Consider the following 21527-nt stretch of genomic DNA (forward strand, 5'->3'; position numbering starts at 1 on the left):
ATGCATTATGCGTGACATACACTCAATGAGGGCCACTTACTCTTCATGAAGTACACTGATGAAGTGAGTCCAGGCAAAAGCCATTATCCCTTATTGATTCCCCTTATTAAATCTATACCAATCACAAAGGAGGAGATGTAGATACAGAGAAGCAGACGAGTTACAGAAGACTTTTTAAGCTTTGAGACAATTGACATGTGGATTGTGAAAGGGGATGCAACTCTATCAGAAAGATATCCCTAATATTTTGTCCATTCAGTATATATATAACCAATAGCAGCGACAGAACATGTCAAACAGCAGTAAAACATCTGGAAATATCTGCTATTTGCCATGAATTTAACCTTTTAGCCTTTCAAACGGAAGTTCACGTTTTTCTTGTGAATCCATACACTGCTATTTGATAGCATTAAGCAGACCAGACTATGTTAATAGAAAAATGGCAGAGGACATAGAAGAAGTAGGCATCTATCAGGAGAGGTGACTGTCAAATCACCAATAAAACAGGCAGCCAAGCCCACAGTCTGCTCCTCCCCCTCACAGATCACTACTCTGTCCCCAAGTTCAGGATTCATCATCTCAGGGAGAAACGGAAAAGTCTTTAATTGTAAGCAGGGCTGCTCAGTGAAGTATGTAAAGAGGCTTTAGTCAGCCTTTTTAAAGCTTAAAATTCATTTCGCATTGTCCCAGTAAACTCATGGAAGATGGATGACGCCCCCGGTGAGATCCCACACAGCTCAAAGTAGGACAATAAGGGGAATGTGGAGGGACGATTAAGGGAAATGCTTTGCAAAAACACAAAATCTTTCTTTAAAAAAAGGAGAGTTGGCAGTCCATTCCCCTTGGTGATTTTTCTTTATCGAGATGATTTGATCCAGCAGGGACGTGTGGGTTAGAATAAAGGGTGAAAATCGTCTCAAATATTACACCATCTCTGGGCACCAAACACATTTCCTATTGTATACAGGCTTAATGAATAAATACACTCACAAAGAGACCAATTCATACAATATTATGGGTTTTTATTACAAGGCACAGAAATCACATTTGAAACATCAAAGCCCTGTGTTTAACTCTATCCTACTGCCACAGTCTGCCAATGCATGACTGGTCAATAAAAAGACCTTCTAGTAAAACCGGCCTGTATTTCCTTACATCTACTTTAACAGTCCTCTGGTTTAAATGTCCTCTTTGCTTTGGCTGTCAGCCGGATGCAATTTCAACGACAGCAAAAGAGTCCCGACTCTTCCTGCTGATGAAACGCTGATCTGTGATCAGCAGCCGTGTGACGGCCGACGTTACTGCAGGCTGTAAGTCTGCTTTCTGTCTCGGAGGTCAAAGGTGACCAATAGGGAGCGAGGGTCCTTCTTGTTTTTACGCACGGTGATCTTCCCCCGAAGCTCCTCCCCTAAAGAAGAAGGACAGAGAGTAATCAGTTAGCAGCTCATTTTACATTTTACATCAGGGATGAGCGACTCTATGCACCACGGAGGGCCGAGACTCTGCAGGTTTTCCATCCAACCAAACACTACAGCAGCTGATTTCACTGGTTAAAGACAAGTGCTTGTATAGGCTGTAACACCAAAGGAATGCATTACTGAAAATTGCAATCACTGTCGATTGACTTAAATTGCCATAAACTGGAAATACAAAGGCCATACAGTCATACATTTTCATCTTCACCTTCACATCTCTAAGTCACAAACATCCTCTGCAATCTGAGCGTCTGACCTGCAAATGGTTTACAGGAAATTAGACATAAATGATATGATGAACTGACTCCAAGGGCTTTCTTCATGTACAAAGTAAAGAAGTAAATGTGTGGAGTCACTCTACTGTCATTCATTTGATTTCCCACTGATGATCAGTCTCGCTGTACCTGGTTTGAACTTCCATACCTTATTTCCACTGACTTTCTTTATTTGCACTGACTTTCTTTATTTGCACTGACTTTTAAAAAAAAAACACTAAACCCCAAAGGGTAGAAAACAAATTCAGCGAGTCAGACGTCGAACAGTAGGTTAAAACTACAGTCACATAAAAGGAGAAATGAATAATAGTTTCCTGCTTCCCACAGCAATACAGTACTGCTGAGATCATGCTTCTGCACTGGTGCGCAGCGTGTGGCAGCGTGAGCAGAGACGCACTGACGCATATAGAAATGATGATGTGTGTAGGGGCAATGTGTTTTAATGTATGTTAATAAGCAAGATTGTGCGCGTGCGAGTGTGTGTGTGTGTGTGTGTGTGTGTGTGTGTGTGTGTGTGGGTGTGTGTGTGTGTATGAAAGCGGACACACACCAGGACACATATCCAGATGGCAGGGAGAATCACGAGTTTTTACAGTATGATGCGTGAGCGAACGGGAGGCCGGGAAGAGACGGAGACGATTATGACGCGTAATCACTTTGATTAACTTCACGTTTGACTGCTGGGGGTAAATGAATGTTTATCCAAACGGCAAACAAGCATCCTCTCATAACCCCCCCCCACCACCACCCCCCGCCCCCCTCCTCTGCCAAGCATTCCTCATCGCTGGAGGTTAGAGGAGGACGGGTGCGAGAAAATGCTGACTGTGGCGCTTTCTCCAGCGAAGCGTCCGCCATCGCCGCTGTCACGTACGTCGGAGCCGTTACCATGCCGACGCTGTCACTGAGGACTTTGCCGCTGGCGCCACACTCCGGGTTTGTCACTCCATTACAGAAGAAGCCAAACAGCCGCAGCAATCACATTGCGTGTGTGTGTGTGTGCGCGTTGCAAAAATGAAAACCTGAGTGTAACAAACGAACGAGACTTAAACTGTGTAATTCCAAAAGGTACATAACATCATTACAAGTTACAGTTCAGATTTGGGTGCTGAACAAAAACAAAGTTCTTCTGCTGGTGAGGTGCCAGAACCCATCCTTCTTCCTCCTATGTTGGCTGAGAAGACTGAAGGAACAGTATATTTAGCAAATAAACCCTCAGAGCCTCGGCCAGGAGCTTTTAATTACTGCCAACCAGGTAAAGAACGGTTGCAAGGCAGCAAAACAACGCAGTTCGTCGTGATGCGAGTATAAAACAGATTCTGCCGTCGCCCACTCAGTCACAAACCTAATGAACTGGGTCAATGGTAGACACCATGCAAGACAAGCCAACTGTCACTGAAAAGGTCACTAAGAAGGAGGGGAAGACGGTTATGCTTGGTTTGTGCTTCCTCTGTGGGCAGAAAGTCTGCGTACCTTGGCATTCATGCTTCTCACGCTCGTCATGACAACTGTGCACCTGAAAACTCGAGTGTTTTAGTGTTGCTGAAGGAAAATTCAGCTCTCCACACCCCAGACAAGGAAAGAATATAATATAATATAATATAATTCAGGTGGTGCTCGACCTCACGCGCGACTCCAGAAAACAGCCAACACAGCTAGTCGTTTTGGCTGCAATTTTCTGTTTCCATGTGAAGTACAAAGCAAATGTCACCTTTGAGATACTTGGGTCCTGTTCGATTTCTGTCTGCACTCCCTTGACAGTCCTCTGAGACAAAACAAGAAGGATCTATCTGTCTATTGGGAAAAAAGGCCAGTTGGAGACAGCTCCCTATTGATTGAGCTACCCATTCACTCACCAGAGTGGGACAAGGAGCTACTATTTTGCATCAACGCCTCCTCGGTAGATGTACTGGAGCCTGCTGCTCAAGGGACACAGTCGCAGATTGCACTCAAACTCAAGTTTGGCAAAAGGCTGAAAAAAGGTCAAAGGAATAATTGCTTGACCTGCAGTAACCTTTTGATAAAACACAACCCCTACAAAAAGAAATAAGAAAGGTTTGGGATCAAGGACTTTTACCCTCATAAAACAAACTTTGCAGCAAACTGCGCAGCTAATTCTTCACTTTTATAGTACAGAAACATACAAACCACCGACGACGTCTACGTTCAGACTGCGACACCACTGCTGTAATCAGTCAGTCCATGCTCCCTATGGAAGAGGGCCTCGGTGCCTTCAGTAAACTGGCCACTCAGGGGTTGAGAGAAAGAGTTAACCATGTGTGGAAATGAGTGGGGGGAATGGAGCTGGTCTTTCACTGGGGTGTCGTACATCAACATGCCAGTATCATTAGCCACAACCGGTCCCACAGAAACAGCCCATCTCAGCCCAGTGCAGCCAGTCGCCGCCATTCCCCATGAAATTACACCGGCAACACATTACATACTCCTCGCATTTCTGATTAATCTAAAGTGTTGTCATTTACATTTCAAGCATTTAGCTGACACTCTTTTCCGGAACGCAATACAGTGAGTGCAAGAGTAGAGTACGCTGAAATTCCTTATTATATGCAACCAATAGTAAGGAGTGCAAGAATCAGCGCTTTAGTACCCTGATGGTGGATTTAACAAATCACTCCAGTGTCCCTATGATGATCATTCGGGATGGGACGATGTATCGAAAATATTTCGCAATACAAAAATGTGACAATATGTATCATGGGGCAGAAAAATGAATCACGATATTAGCTCCATTTTATTCTGCTGTATTATTGTCACTTTGCGATGACATTTTTAAATTGTTGTTCACATTCTCGCTATCGCTAGAAAGATTTGTGGCTCAGAAAAAAACATAATTGTGCAGAGTCAGACTTTGTTGTCACTGAACTTTTATTTATTACATCGTACCGTGGTTAGATGATAGATAAGCATATTGTCCCATCCCTAAGGTTCCCAGGGATCCATTTGCTGTCCTCTAAATCACAAAAATCAAGCCCAACTCTGATAAGAACTTCAAACTGGGGCAACTAACTTCCACATTTGACCGTCTCCCTGGCACCGCAATGATGCTCACTGCAGCATTTCAGTCTTGTCTCTCTGCCATCCTCCCTTTATTTCTGATCTACCTCTCACATCCTCTCTTCCCTTGGCCCGTGCATTTTTATTCTCAAGCCTCTCTCGTCCGGTTGGGAGGTGAGCGGCGGGGTTGACGGGCTGTATGTCCGGAGCACCTGTCCACAGACACAGAGCCGGCCCGTGTTTTGAATTACAGCCCGACGCAGCTAGTTCAGCCGAGGCTTTGCGCGGCCATCGCTCTCGACACCTCAAGGACCTTCAGAGTTCAAAAAGAGAGCGGGGCGAGGGAGGGGAGGAGGGGTTTAAAGTGAGCCAGAACAGGTGAGGGAGGGAGAGAGAGCGGGATGGGACCTGGCGAGCGAGAGGAAGAGGAGGGGTACTGGCGGCGAAATCGGAAGAAGAGGAAGAGTCACGACAGGAGGCGGGAACGACTCCCTGACCAATGAAACTCCTGACAAACTCGCACGCCCACATTTCAGCTGCCGTGAGTGGCGCTTGGCACCGATAACCAGGCCACCGGCTCACCTCGAGGATCATGGGACTTTCTTGCAACAAAGTGTGACCTCGTTTCTCCAGTGAACATTAAGTAGGTAAAACTGTGAAGAAGGGGGAGGTTGTTAAGAACATCCAATGAAGGACCCTCCTCTTCAATACGCCAGCTACAAAAACACAGCAGAGCATGACAAATGATGCAGTGTTTAATTTATTAAGCTGCCAGCCAGGAGTATTTGCAGAGATGTTTTGTTCCGGCCTGCTGCATGCGTTTTCTCTCTTCCGCCAGCACCTCCCATAGAATCTCAGCCTCAGAGTTAATTACTGCACTCGTACAAACACATCAAATAGGCTTCTGTCTCCGCCACAATAAATCACCAGAGACAGAGCCTGTATTAAAAACAAACCACTGGATGTTTACGCCCTTCCCTCACTACAGTGGATCAAAGCTGAAGGTGCTTCACTCTGTAAAGAAAGAGGAGGAGAGGCCAGTGTGTGTGTGTGTGTGTGAGCAAGAGAGAGAGAGAGAGAGAGAGAGAGAGAGAGACAGAAGAGGAGTTTTGTCATCTTCAAGGTGACTCTGGAAAGTTTTCTCCCCTCGCACACAGCCAGAGGGGAATGTGTAGCATAAGAGTATGCAAGTGCGCATGTGAGTTTGTTTGAGTGTGTAAATGAGCAGTGTGTATGTGTGTGTGTATGTTGTAAAGTATACCATAGGAGTGGAGAAGGCAGCCAGTGGATGCTGTTAAAAACTCTCATTTCTGGTTTACTGCCCCAGGAGGAGGCTTGGGAGCGTCAGGGAGCCGGGGCGGAGCGAGCACATCAGCAACCTGCCGCCCCCCATCGCTCACTCCCTCCCGCCCGCCTTCGATCACTTCTTCCTGTTAACTTTTCTAACGCCGCTCATACTGCTGAGGTCTCAACCTTAAATGACACGGGGTTGACTGAAGCTGGGGACAGATTCCACGTTTTCCAAGCTCGATATTGGCAGCAATTTCAGATCGGGCCGAGTGTGTGGTTGTCCAACGTAGTCCAGGGTAGTTCAGGGTAGTCCAAGGTAGTCCGGGGTAGTCTGGGGTAGTTTGGGTAGTCCAGGGTAGTTCAGAGTAGTCCAGGGTAGTCCAGAGTAGTCTAGGGTAGTTAGTTCAGAGTAGTCTAGGGTAGTTCAGGGTAGTCTAGGGTAGTTAAGAGTAGTCCAGGGTAGTTCAGGGTAGTCGAGGGTAGTTCAGAGTAGTCGAGGGTAGTTCAGAGTAGTCCAGGGTAGTTCAGGGTAGTCCAGGGTAGTTCAGAGTAGTCCAGGGTAGTTTGTGGTAGTCCAGGGTAGTTCAGGGTAGTTCAGGGTAGTCCGGGGTAGTTTGTGGTAGTCCAGGGTAGTCCAGGGTAGTTCAGGGTAGTTCAGGGTAGTCCAGGGTAGTTTGGGATAGTTTGGGGTAGTTCAGCGGAGTTGTGTAGTAAAGTCGCAGCTGTAATCGTTATGTGCGTTGGAGTCTCTTATGATCCCAATAGGGAATGATTAAATCAAACATGTTTGATATTATCGGGGCTAGTCTTTGCGTAATCCTGTGGTGTGTGCCCTTCAAAGACTCATATCTTAACAGGAATTTTCAATAGCCAATGAAATTTAGTGCACGACAGACCAAGGAAGAGGAGAAAAATACAGAAGTGTAAACACAAGATCCAACGTGTGCGATGGCTGAGCCAGGAAAGAAAAAGAAACATGAATGATGTGTTCTCAGTCTTTTTCCATGCAAATCGCAGCACAAACCACAATTGTTGCAAGTCATATGGGCTGCATGTTTGTTTTGGTATCAAAATATTGTGGAAAAATACATTCTCGTGAGAGAACTGCATCTGCTTATTCTAAGTCTTTTGTATACAGTTTATGGTCTTTAGAATTGTGCTCCTCAAAGATAGTCATTATGTGCATCACAAGAGACTGAAAATGTACAAATCTCAATGTGCACTGCTCAATCTTTCCATTGTAGCTTATGATTGGAAATATCTTTAAATGTGTCCACAGCTTAAATCAACAATGGCTGATGCTGAACCTGGGTTGGCAAGACGTATGTGTGTGTGTGTGTGTGTGTGTGTATGTGTGTGTATGCATGTGTCTTGGCTCATGTTCATGCTGTAACATGTCACTATGCCCCCATATTACCCCTGGAGCACCACAGCAGATGCTCTGCTGGTTGTAAAATCAGCACAAGGTTAATCATAGAAAGAGAGAGAGAGAGAGAGAGAAAGGAACTAAAAGAGAAACTGTTTACAAGGCGAATGTGTGTGTGTGTGTGTGTGTGTGTGTGCATCTGTTGCACTAACAGTCTCTTAATAGACATTCTATTTCACACACTTCAATAGTCTTGCATTTGGATCAGTCACAACATGACATGAATGATGGATTTTTTATTGTACTGGAAAAGTGGAGTGGTTATGCACCAGCATAAACTCTACATAAAAAGTAAATGCCTTAAGTATGCAGGGAGCTGTGGTGAGGGCTACTGCAGACGGCAGTTCTGCATGACGGTGGTGTATGTGTGCATGTATCAGGGTCAGAAATGAACAGGGCCACTGTACTGTAGGTGACCGGGTGACCTGTTCTTTCCAGTGAGAGAAAAATGGAGCGGATTTTGATCAGAAATACCACTGCGCCAACAAAAAGTAAACCAACCAATACAGTAAAAAACGCAACAATGGAGGGTGAAGATGGACTGGTTGGGTCGGTCTTCTGTAAGGCCTGCTGCCGGGTTCCAGCAGTGGGAAAGAAGTTAAAACAAATCTCAGTGGTACAAATTGAGTGTTTATTTTGCAAAATGCAAAATGTATGATTTCATAGGAAAAAAGGTCCAGAATGCCCCTAAGAATCAGATCAAGCGGGTGTAAAAGGTAATTTCTTACCTTGCTCTGTGTGTGTGTGTGTGTGTGTGTGCTAGGAGCTGTTCCAGTGATAGTGAGTGATGATAGTGTGACCGCGGGCTAACGCGTGCCTTACTGGGAAAGGAAGTCATCCAGAGCGAAACACACAAAAGCGCTCGACTAAAACCCTTTCCATTTGCTTGCTGGGAAAATGGGCAAGTGTGTGCGTGTCGATACGCGCGCGAACGCACACGGGCGAATCGACAGAAATGTAAACCCGTGAAAGCTTAAACGCATTTGTGCACTTACACACAAAGAGGGACCCCCCCCCCACACACACACACACAGGTTTAAGGTAAATGAAGGAGGGGACAAACCGTCAGCAGATGCTTCTGTACCAGATCGCTGAATAAAATCTGTCTGTTTGGCTCTGCGGTATTTCGCACAGTTCTGCCCCCCTGTGTTAGCATACCGGCCGTACTCAGCGCGGCTCGGGGGCAGCGGGGCCCCCGGCTGCCGTTATCTGACCCCGGGCGGGACGGGAAGCCTGCGATAGCGTTCGAGCAGCGTCAGGAGGTTTTGACGTTCTTATCGGAGCCGCGGGCTGAGGGCCCCCGCCGCGCGTCAAGGCCCCCCTCCCCTCCCTCTCCAGGTCATTTATTACAGTAGGCTCCATCTGATATCCGGGGGCCGAGGAGTGGACAGCCGGCCGCCGGGCCCATCCATCCCCGCATCAGCGGACACATCCCCGATTCCCATTATGATAGCGCGCACGCGGCCGCGGGGCGCTTACGGCAACGCACGCCGTCGGTAATAATACACACGCGATCATTCACGGGACAGGACACGATAACTTAACAGCGTACGGCGCACCTTAAAGTAGCAATCCGTGACATTTTTATATGAATACATTTCTAGCACGGATTTATATAACACAACAGGGATCCGACCTATATTCAGTTCTTGAGAGCTTTTCCGTTTGCTGTTCTAAACACCCGGTGTTTTATGTTTCCGGTTTGTTTGTAATAAACAGCAGAAGAAGAACTGGGTAGTTAGCATGAGCAGCGATAGCCACCATGGCTGAGCAGACAAAGAAGAGAGAAACTCAAACTGCATCAACAGAAAATCCAAGGAGAAGGAAACAGATGAATCTCTCAGGAGAAGGTGAGCGGCTAAAAAGGAAAGCGGCCGATGCAAAACACTCAAGCGATACAGATGTGTGTCTTTACCTTTTGGACTGGCAGGTTTCACTATCATTGGTTAGCTGCGGTCTACATTGAGTAGCTTTATTTGGGCCAGTGCTGACATTGAGTTGCAGCTTGTTAGATCTGTTGCTAAGTGCTAACGTAGGTCTAGGCTGATGTTACTGTAAGCAGTCGCGTCTTTTGTCAATTTAATGTCATTATCAACTGTAATAGATATGCAATAACCTCACAACTAAAGTGTTATCACCAGGGATGGGACGATCTGCTTATCTCACGATACCATCAAGCTCTGATACAAACATGATACGATGTAATAAATAAAACAATAAAGTCTAACTGTGCAGTATTATGTTTATGTTTTGAGACAGAAAACTTTCGGTAACAAGTTACAATAAGGGTCACTAAGTTAAGGGTTAGTTAATGCTTAATAAGGGTTAGTTAATGCTTAATAAGCATTAACTAACCCTTAATTAACAGTTAACTAATGTGTAATTTACTAATGGTGTTCATGTTAACTAAGGTATTAATTTATACATTATTTAATAGTTCATAAAGATGACTATTAAATAATGTATACATTAATACCTTAGTTAACATGAACACCATTAGTAAATGATTACCAGACACATTAGTTAATTGTTAATTAAGGGTTAGTTAATGCTTATTAAGCATTAACTAACCATTTGACACATTTTTGTACTGCAATATGTTGAATTTCGATATATGGTCCCATCCCTAGTTATCACATCGTTTTAAAAAACATGTTTGATATATTCATATTATGTCTCTGTAGACATGGTCGCTCTTATATTGTGTGTTGCATTATTTGTAGCTTCTTCACTAATCTCAGTAGAACAGAATCTCGCGGATTATCACTTTAAATGAGAAAACACATCTAAATATGAAAACGCACTATGGTGAAGTGTGTGTCAGTTTCTTGTAACACTAATTGTCAGATTACATCCACATTCCTACGTCCAACACCAAGCTATACCAGTTAGTAATATTTAAATATTCCCCTAATATGTTACTTTAATCTGCTGATGCAGTGACTCTATAAATATTTCATTGGTCAGTTATAAAGCGCTTTTCTTGTAAAGTGTCATGATTCAGTGGGAGGTTGGCCTGCGAGTGGCTATCAGATGAAGTTTTACATGCTGTCTCTGATGGCTGGATGTGATTTGTTTTGATCCCTCTCTGTCTCCATCGGTGACAGATAACTGGTGTCAGCCTCTCTGACTACATCGCCACCACAGACAGATTACCTGCTGCGGCGCGGTGTGACGTGCCGAGATCCACGCGTGAAAAATCAAAGCACGGGTGACAGCAAACGCAAAACGAAACACACATGTACAAACACTTACGCTCGGTTTTGCACCGGGAGACAGGAGGCACACGAAGAGTCCAAACTTATACAAAAGCTGACATGCAAATACCGATCGGTCAGTTGTTGGTGAATGTTTTTGGGGCGATGCTGCGGTTTTACTGACCTGCCTGGACAGGGACGGGACGCTCCAGCAGGAAGACGGTCTGTTTCCAGTGGGTCTTGGTGACCTGGGGACCCGTGGAGAACGTCACCTGCCGTTCAAAACACGACACGTTATCAGTACGAGCAAACACCAGTACTGTTCCTACTGTATGAAGAGCTAGGAGTCATTCAAGGAAATGAAGGGAATATTCAGGATTTTAAGAATGGAATTGAGCAAAGTACTTTCAGGACATCCAAAAGCTTTTATTGCTCATTTTTTGGGGCGATAAACAGGCAATTGCACACTTTTAGTGATGGTTAGTAATGTCAGTGCATGTGAACAGACCATAGTACTGACACTGCTAGGGCTACAGGTTTGGTTTCCACTGGGGCGTCTAATCAAGATCTCAAGGTCCTGTAAGGTGCTTTTTCAATATCAGTGTCCATCAAATAGTTTACATGATAGTCTATGGGGAACCAAGCAATTTCTCTCAAAATCACATTCATGCCATTCAATGTAGGCCCATAAGCAGTAAGAAAAGTAAAAAAAAATAAAATAGTAAAAGCAATGTAAAAAGTTGAGAGAGTAAGGGATGCAGTCAGGAAGGATCTACATTTGAATCTGAGAGAAAGGGTTTGGTTTCACATTCTCAAAAGCTACAAAACTGCCATGAAAACCTATTGGATGTCCTGAAGAAGTCTTGGTTAGTGATTAAAATAGGTCTTCTCAAGAGCTTGGAACCACTCTTAAATTCCACTCTGCATGTGAAAACCATCTATAGTCGAGTCTATATGATAAATATAGCTTTATTGCCTTCTATTTATGAAGTCGACAGATCATTCCACGTTGCATTTATGGCCTTAGTTCCCATTAGAGAGGGTAATTTAGTGTCCCATCCATGCCATGATGCTTGAGTCTCAGGTACAATAGCAAGTGCAATTAAAAGGCACGTCTATGTGTTGCTCAGAGAGCTTGGCATTGCCTGTTCCAACTGGCCAGCTCTGCTGGGTAAGTGCTTATATCAGCAGTCGGCTAGGACGCCCGTCGATTGCCAGCGAACGCCTCAGGGAGGAGGAACACGCTAAAGCGTGAACATAATTGAGTTTCCGTTAAATGGCTTGGCTGTTGCCGCCGCCGCTTACCTTGTTGCTGCAGCCTTTGTCAAAGAAAATGTCAAAGTAGCCGACAATTGCCTGGAATGAAATATGAGGGGCATGTTAGAATGTGACAGTACAATAAACCCCCGGATTTGTTTGACTATACTGCAACTCCTGACATGCAGACCTGGGAAAGCAGAATGTAGCTGAGGGTTACATGTGGAAAACAAGCAAAGTGGGCTGAATGATATGGTAGAAAGAAACATCTGGGATTAGAATTTACTAAATAAAATTTAATATTTGCAGTAATCACAGTAATCAAGTACAGTAATCTTTACAGTACTACTACTTTACATTACATTACCATTTACATTGCAGATGAAAATTAAAATTCTAATCTGGTCTTTTGCCTGCCATGCATACCATCATTTGCGTGTGTGTGTGTGTGTGTGTGTGTGTGTGTGTGTGTGTGTGTGTGTGGACTAGAGAACTATACTGGCCACCGAGTTACAGGTAAAGTGGCTATCAGTTGGAGAGTTGTAGTGTGTTGGTCCTATAAATCCCTTCCACAGCACTAGTTCTATTTATATAGCCATTTCTTCAACCCTCCTTCCCCTCGAAAACAACTTGGTTTCTCATTTGGGCTGAGTCAACACCCGGTCCCATGTGCCGCCTCTCCGCTCAGCTGGGGGACTTGTCACCAGACAAAAGAAATAAATTATGGGGCAGCCACCAACAACACTGGGGCAATTCTGCTGACATACAAACCAGCTTGGTACACTAAATTAGCTAAGGTGGCTTTTTTTGGTGATGGGGTTGCTCTTGCAGCAGTGTGAAATATACTCAGCAGAGAGGAGGAACTGCCTCAGGAAAATAAACACCAAAGTGGTTTTGTTCCACTCGGATGTGTGTGTGTTCTTCTGAATAATGCCGACTTGTGTTTGAAAAAACAACAACAAAATATATTTCAGTTTACGAGTCTCAATTTTGCTGTAATCTCTGCTCTCAGGACTGTCTACATGATGTTTATATATATTAATCCACTATTACGTTAATAAGACTTATTTTCTGCCTGTTCCGATGAACTGACTTCACATAAACACATCAGACGAACAAGACTGGCCCCATCCTGACTGAAGCTTCATCCAGGTTTTAGTTAGCTTCTAGCATGTGACTACTAGATCAAACAAATGACTTATTTTCCTTCAGGTTGGTAGGTAATCCACTTGCAGCCTGCATGTAAACCTAGTCACTCTTTAAAGAAAAATGCCGTCTGCTGGCAAGGATTGGCTAAGCTATAAACACATTTGAGTGAAAACCAATTCACACACCTAAACAAATTGAAAGAAAATCCAGGGCCAGAGAGCCTGGAGGTGACCGTTGTCAGATATGTGAGGTAAAAACCACCCCAGGCTTGTTTTCCTCCCATTTCTCCCCCACTGGAGGAAGAGAGGCACTCTATCAATCTCAGGAGCGCACTTGTAGTGGCAATGATGCAGAACTAATAGCTTTTAATCCTGACGCAGCTGACAACTTGGAGGCCGGCTCTCGCAGACAAAGAGGAGCAGAATCAATGCAAGGGAGGGAAAAGAGGAAAACAGAGGAAGAGAAGAGAGGACAGGAGGGGAGAGAGTGGTAAAGACGGAAAAACAGAAAAAAAAAGGAAGAAACAGAGAGAGAGAGAACGTGAGAGAGAGAGGAGGGGAGGGAAGGAGGGAGAGAGGGTGTGTGTGAGGCTGTGCTGATGTAAAAGCTGGGGAGGATTTCTTTTTTTTTTAACTGGCTTTTTCATTGGTTTGCATCATTTGGAGAAGCAAAATGCCCATCTGTTCCCAGCTACTGTAACAATTTCTCACAACTGGCTATTCTAACCTGTCTTTGTAATCGAGAACATGCTTTAGAGTGAGGTTTTTTCATAATGCACGCACATCTACACAGAAAGGTATACACCACCTCCATACTTCATAATCAGGACGCCGCCATCGACCCCGTGTTTAACACACTCCTCACACCGAGGCTCCGATCAGCCTTTATCGACTCAGACAGGCGGGGGCGGCGCCGCTAGCTCAGAGCTAAAGCGCCAGAAAAGGACCCAAAGTGGATAAAAGAGCATGTCAACCCAATGCAATTATGGCTTTTAATGAACGCTACAGGACGCCCAGCGCTGAGGTAATTAGGAAATTAGCCGTAATTACTCGTCAGGCAGAGCGGATTCACCTCTCCCAGCCGGAGAAGCAGAGATCACCCTCGTCTTGCCACGCTGATGACAACGCCTCGTAAGCGAGATTGATTGTCACTTCTGCGTTGTGCAACTTTCACGCCGCGGTGAGACAGGCGATTAAAACTCAGGCGGCAAAGTAAAAACTTGGACACAAACAGACGGTGGAGTTCAACGCTTCGCTGTCCCGTTAAAATCGTACAATTCGAAATGGAAAAAAAAAAATGTAATGCAATTGCCTCGTAACACATAAAACACCACAGATACGAAAGCCTTCACACAGGCAATAAAGACCCTGATTTGGACTGTACCAAGCCGGGCTCCTGGGAGGGTTTTAATGCTTGTGATTTAAACGGAGAGGGTGATGGGAGTTTGTCGACCCTCTGGGGCCAGCTGAAAGGACCTAATAATAGCTTTTATGACCCCTAATATAACACTAAAGCAGAATTCAACCATTCCCTCCTGATGGGGACTGAGAAACAATTATTCTTCAGTAAAAGGAATCTGTTTATGGTCAGATTAAAATATCTTCATTCAATAAATGAAAAGAAAAAACATTAAAGTGAGGCAGCATCACAAAACAGCATACATCTAATGTAGCAGTTCCTTGGGTGAACACAGTGTCGATGCTTCTGATTGGAAACACCAACTGTGTTTTCTGCGTTTCAGAAGCTGCGATGTCAAAATGACATCATGAATGCTTGCATGGTGAACCGTTAGTGGGCGGCTCTCTGTTGGCTCCACCCCCCACCCCCCTCTGAGGGGCGGGGCTATTTGGTATGGGAGTGCAGCAAAATGCTAACTTTAGCATATTAGCCAGTTAGGTAGTGAACTCCAAAAACTGAGTTAACAACAGCTGCAGAGAGGAATTATCTATTATCTTAAACGTAATGGACGACGTGATTTTCTCCACACTTCAGTAGGGCTGGGTATCGGTACTCGATACCTTTAAGGTATCGACCGAAATAACCCAGTACCAAGTAGTATCGAAACTTCTCCAGTCAAACGATACCTCCATTCAATACTTTTTGGACACAGATCTAGAAAAAAATGACTATTTGTATGGTTTTGCTCGCAGCCAATCACCGCAAGCGTTCTTCGATTTAATGTGAGGTGTGATTGGCAGTTCAGCGTGCCGAGATGCCACCAAAACGTTAAAAAAAAAGGTATCGAATGAAGTACTCTGTTGGTATCGGTATCACTTTAAGGGTATCAGAATTTTTTAAACGATACCCAGCCCTACACTTCAGCCATACTGGAGAGGCTGGACAGGAACACTGACTTCCTTTTTTCTCTTTTATTTAACACTCCCATGTGTCCTTACCAGCAATTGCTAGGCTAGTCCAGCTACGTTGACTAGTTTACTGTGCTTGCAAACACTGTTTTTCTCTACTCTCCTGCCTTGGCTGACCACGCACACACACCACGCACACACTTTTTGAACACACAATGACATAATGCCATTGGTCGAGGGGTGAATCTAGTATTCAGTGTAGTGCAAGGCTTGTTGGAAAGCACCTAAACACATGGTTTGTATTATCTGGCCTATGGACTGTTAATGTATGCATGCATTTTGCTATACTTTGTGTAGGAATCACTTTTTAAATAGTAAAAAGCATGTTTTCTTTTTATCTTCTTCTTGTTATCTTTTATCTCCTCGCCAACTATTGCTAGGCTACTACAGCTAAGTTAGCTAGCTTACTGCTAGTACACAATGTTTTTCTCTGGTTGGCAGCACCACTTTTTGGAACTAAAAGGGCACTCGGAGAGCGCAGACCTCCGCCAAGGTTCGAGCTATTATTGCTTGTTCGTGAGTCGGATCCGGATCCGCTCCAAAATTTAATGGGTTCTTCCCTGGCCCATGCTACACCCTTCCACCAAGTTTCATGAAAATCGGGCCAGTAGTTTTTACGTAATCCTGCTAACAGACAAACAAACAGACAAACAGACAAACAAACAAACGGCATCGAAAATATAACCTCCTTGGTGGAAGTAATTAACCCCCCCCTGACATAATGCCATTAGTTTAGCAGTGTCTAGACTAAACAATTTCAGGAAGCTGGCTACTCTGTTTCTCTCCACGCTGTTTCTAGTAAAACTGCTGAACAATCAGGTTGATTTGGAACATATAAGCAAGGTTAAGTGTTAAGTGTTTATGTTTGTTAACTGGATGACATCCTATATATCAGTTATTTTTCTTTACTCAACCACGTTAATCAATTTGAGATCCCAAATAAGAGACTGTGTAAAAGCTGGAGAGAGAAAAGCGGTGTGGAGAGAGTCTTGATATTTCAGCAGACTCATCCTCTGCAATCCAAACAGCTGCTTTAAACTCACTGAGAGTCATCAGCAACCACGTAATTAACAACTCCAACCCCTCACAGACATCACATGCTCCACATTTATTTTCCATCCATTTATAATAATTCTAACAACCCCCCCCTCTCCCATGATTGTGTTGTACCTGTGAACCTTTGTAAGCCTCTGTATCCCTGCATGGGGGAAGGAGGGAGGGTTAAGAAGGAAGAGAGACAGAGGAAAGAGTAAGGAAAGGGTGAAGTTAAAACATACAGAGACACACACACACACACACACACACACACACACACTACACACACTACAAAAGGGGACAAATCAAATGAGCGCTTTTTATTTTCATCAGCGTTTAGCCTTGGGCCCCGGCTCTGTCTGTGATAAGTGATGACAGTGGGCTTCCTGACGGCCCACGGAGGAGGCTCCGCAACACTGCAGCTCTCCGGCCCCCATTCTCCGGGAAGAGCGGGGGGAAAATTAATAATTATCATCATGGATAACACCAACAGGGAGCAATTCATCATCGCTCCCCTTTCGCCCGGCTGCGTGTCAGCGCGCCGCGTGGCTCGGCCAGATACTATTATACGGGCGGTGGGGGGACGCGGAGGGGTGTGGGGGGTGGGGGGTGGGGGGGGGCGGGGTACGGGGAGGGGGGGGGGGGGCAGAGGGGAGGGAGGGGTAGGGAGAAGGGAGGGCTAATGCGCTTTTGATGGGGTTTATCCAGGCGTGGAGGCTTCAAGCACGACCACCTCGCAGGAGGGTTGGTGTGAATCCCCCCCCACCCCCCCCCACCCACCCAGCCTCTCCTCTCCTCTCCTCTCCTCTCCTCTCAGCCTCTCCGGAGGGGTGGAGCAGGAATCAGCCGTAACCCAGCGCACCTCCACGCTCCTCTCCTCTCCTTTACCTCACTTTGAGCCGGGGCTCTTGGCTGCCTACCCAGGGTTTGGGGTTTTTATAGCGTTTTATCGAAATCTGAATCCAGTATCGAATCTGCTTACTAATCCGAAACCTTTGGAATGCCTTATCGAATCTTTTTAGGTACAACAAACACAACGCGACAAAGTTATAAATAACGTTCTATTTAAGAACTAAAACTCTTAAACGATAAGGCTGATGTTTTTTAATGCATTGCTTACCGTCAACAAATCCTATGAAAATAACAAAATCAGCAATGCGTTTGCTCTACTCTTGTTACTTTCTGACTTCCCACGTAGGGTTGGTCCGATGGACGACAGTCATCGACCACTGAGCCCGCTACATCGCAACATCGTGATTTAAAGCCCCCAGACAGAGCGCAAAAATGAAGGATGGGTTTATTCTAATTATTATAATAGCTCCTTGCACCTGATTTACTAAAGGAAAAACAGCTTATTTAATCACACTATTTGCCGCCCAGTGAAAGCATGTTTTAATTTAGGCGCAGACATAAAATGTATTTTTAAATCTACCTGGTTTGCGCCTGCCTTAGTAAATCAAGGGGTGAGTCTTTATTTGTAGCGTATCTCAAAACTCAGGATTCAAACTAACCTACAGAGCGAACTGCGGCCACACTGATCCGTCAAAAAAAGGGACAGAAATACTAACGGATTGATTTCTGTCCGTTGGGTTGTTTTGGAACGTCAACGCTATTTTAAAAAAAAAGGCCTCTGATTTGCGGTGATGAATCCGTTCAACTGGGTTGCGTTGCCCGGACAACGGACAGCTCTCATTGAAAATGAATTGATATGAACAGAGACGGACAGACACAACGGACTACTCTCCTGTTCTCTCCTAGGAACCGAAATTTCAAAAAGGTAGGAGTCGGACTGCTACGCATACCAAACATGAAGCGAAGTGCTGCAGTTATGCAGTTACAACACTATGACTAGTATTTAAAATATTTTTTTATAATCAGATGAGGTTGCTTAAGCATAGGCTAGGCTATAGGGAGGAAAAGTAGGCTATAGGGAGGAAATAGTAATTAATATCCAACATAGGCTACATACATGCAAAAAGTATAAAAGAAAGTATATATCCGTCTATAAAATCACCCCCACCCCCACCCCCCCATACAGCGATGCTTCACTGTGGACATCGTCATATGCCAATTTGGTAGACATCGCCCAACCCTATTCCCACGTACAGTTTTTAGCCGTCAACCCAGAAGTCATTGGCTCCAATTGTAAGCTAAAAACCTTGAAATACAGCTCACAAAGACATAGTTTCAATTCCATGAAAAGTCAGGCTGTTGTAGTTATTACCAAATCAAATGGGAACAAATTCTTCATTACGCCGGGGACTATTTTCGGTGCTACGGAACTACTCTCCTGAGATGGAAAATGTGTTTACAGCCGGCTTATTAAGTTGTTTGAGGAAAAAGTTGGCCGGCCCGGTGCATCGCGATGTTGAAATATGCTGCAGAGCAGCAGCATGGCTCTGTGACGGGTTTTTAATTGTTTTTTTAATACAATGGAGTTCTATGGCTGCTGGGACATGGCTGCATTGGGCTCCGGCTACATGGACGAGACTTGTTGACAAAACAAAATCATTGCCGATTTTGTTATTTTCATTGGATTTGTTGACGGGAAGAAATGCATTAAAAAACACCAGCCTTATCCTGTAAGTCATAAGAATAAGCTGAAATAAAATGACGTGGAAATGATATTAAGTCAATGCCTAATATTAGTCAAGTTTATCATTTAGTCTTTTTCATTTATCATTTATGTCTTTTTTTATTGTGTTTTTATTTGGGATTTGAAAGCAGATATACAAGATAAATACATAAACATCCACTTTTTTTTTTTTTTAAATACATACCAAACCCACCTCCCTTAATTCCCTCCCTCTCAAGCCCACATATCGAATCTGGGTATTTTACCAACTTGGAACCGGCTGACAGAACCAAACCCTATGCCTACTACTGACAGACCCCACTCAGACACACACACAGCCAACTGCACTGTAATGGAAGGAAAAGGCTTCAGCAGCTGTTAAAAGGTCAAAGGTTCAAGCTGTGCAAAACTGACTCATGGGTGAGCTTCATTCAGGTGAACTCAAGAAAAGGTTCTAGGTGGGAGACAGTAGGGGAGGTGGTTGCATGTGCCAGAAACAGCAAGAAAATGTTTGCTGTTAACACAACACACACACACACACACACACACACACACACACACACACACACACACACACACACACACTGCACTGCTGATAAACTAGCAGAGAAGCACAGGTTTAAAGGAAAAATCCCCAGTCAGATTCTCTTACACTGTTATATTATCATCAATCTGTGATGTTAAATGCATTCCAGGAGTTATTTTGAGATGAAGTGTTTAGTGTAGCCACTTCCCCTCCTAGAGATTTCCTACATTTCCCAAAATGCCTTTCAACAACCCCCCAGAGAACGTGCTGCATTCAGTCGGTGTAGGTAAGCAGAGCGACAGCCACAGTGACAGTGATAGCACAGTAACAGCAAGAGAGAGTTTTTCCAGTCGAGAAAAAGAGAGAGAGTCGTCCCTTACTCAAAACCCAACCTGTCTTCATGCTGCATTGCATTCTGGTCTCTCTCCTGCTCCTGTGGGTGGAGAAATTGGTCTCTCTCCTCTTCTACGATGGATTTCTCCCTGTATGATTGTTGAACGTCTCTCGGTGCAAAATGGCAGCTCTAGAAAGAAGCCCTCGCTCTTTGATTCTGAGGGACTGACACCAAAACCTGACGTTTACCACTGATGTTTTACATCCTGAAACATTTCCTCATATCAAACTCCATTGTAGCTGCAGCTTTAACAGTATTAAAGTGAGTTAGGGTGGATTTTTCCATTAACAGTTCTCCTCCTAATCTGCTGGAAAACGTCCTTGAAGTTGAAGACTGCCTGCCCTGTCAGTCCAGAAGGCCATTTCTTTTCCCCATACTATTTAAATTTGATGGAAAGCAGGTGAGAGATGGATTACAGAGGAGATTTCCTCTGTAGCGCTACAGTAGCTTCGTCAGCAGCAGTGTGAGACAGCAGTGTTAAAATTAATTACAGACAGAAACTCTTATTCTCTCCCGCCATCCCATTAGCATACATCATTTTGAGCCTTTAGGAGTGAATGAGGGATTTTTTTTTTTTTTTTTGCACTACCTGTTCTACATTTCTACATTTCCCGGTTTTCAGTTAAAATGGATCATAGCTGGAGCAGAGTACAGATACCTCAAAAAAAGAGAATTTCTGATCAAAGTTTCACAGAACTTTCAATATGTATACATCTGGCTTCGCTATGCGTGGAGGCAGATGGCGTGTAGACAAGGAGCAGAGCATGAGAGATGTAAAAAAAACAAAAAAAAAAAAAAAAGGAGGCGAGGAAAGCAGGGATAAAGAGAGAGAGAGAGAGAGAGAGAGGGAGAAAGAGAGGGAGTATTTGTCTTGTGCGTGAGCGGCACAGACGCAGGGGTTGTGCTGTTCATTTAATGCAAGGTTAGGCAGGCTGAGCTGATGAATGGACTGTCGACAGGAGAACAAAAGCAGGCGCTCCATCACAGGGCGGGAGGCGCAGCCCTCTCCCTCTCCAATCCCCGAGCGCTGGTCTAGGAGCGGTTTACCCTTCACACATCCTAACCTTAACTACTATTGGGGAGGCGCTACCAATACTGACTACAGATCAGTATCTTCACGGCAACGCCATCCCGCTCCTCCGGGTCAATAATCCATCTGTGAATCCCCGGACAAGCAGGCCGGTGCTGGAGGCTTGTATCTACTGTGCGGACAGATCGTATGCACGACAGAATCCAGAAGCACCTGGATAAAACAAGTCCGACAATATGATCAGATGATAAATTCTACACATATGATATTAAGGCACATATGGGAGCTCTGACATATCGGCACACCGACTGGGGATGCGATGCAGGAACAAGAAATAGCAGGAGAGGAGAGCAGGGGAAAAGCAATCCTCCATTAGAAATGAATTTTTTTGATGCCCAAAAAAACCTGAAAACCTTATTAAAAAAAACATGAAAAATGACACCGCTGACCAATACGGTCCCATCATCATCCGCGCCGCACCGCCCCCGTCCCGCCGCGCCAGCCTCCCAACGCGACTGGA

The 21527-nt window shown here is 44.7% G+C and overlaps 1 protein-coding gene across 1 annotated transcript in view; it reads right to left on the minus strand.

Moving 5' to 3' along the window:
* Positions 1–1021: 1021 nt before the first annotated feature.
* Positions 1022–21527, minus strand: part of prmt3 (protein arginine methyltransferase 3) — a 66004-nt gene continuing 45498 nt past the window's right edge. Inside the window, exons 14-16 of the mRNA XM_071535812.1 lie at positions 11981–12031; positions 10860–10947; positions 1022–1408 (exon numbers count right to left, since the gene is read on the minus strand). Of these exons, the coding sequence (XP_071391913.1) occupies positions 1299–1408; positions 10860–10947; positions 11981–12031 (249 nt within the window). The 3' untranslated portion in view covers positions 1022–1298. The remainder of the gene's footprint in view (positions 1409–10859; positions 10948–11980; positions 12032–21527) is intronic.

This window comes from Centroberyx affinis, unplaced genomic scaffold, assembly GCF_046629955.1.
Source record: "Centroberyx affinis isolate AG114_WGS23_722 - 3 ecotype Tasmania unplaced genomic scaffold, CSIRO-AGI_Caff_v1 ptg002767l_1, whole genome shotgun sequence".
In the NCBI taxonomy this organism is placed as follows: domain Eukaryota; kingdom Metazoa; phylum Chordata; class Actinopteri; order Beryciformes; family Berycidae; genus Centroberyx; species Centroberyx affinis.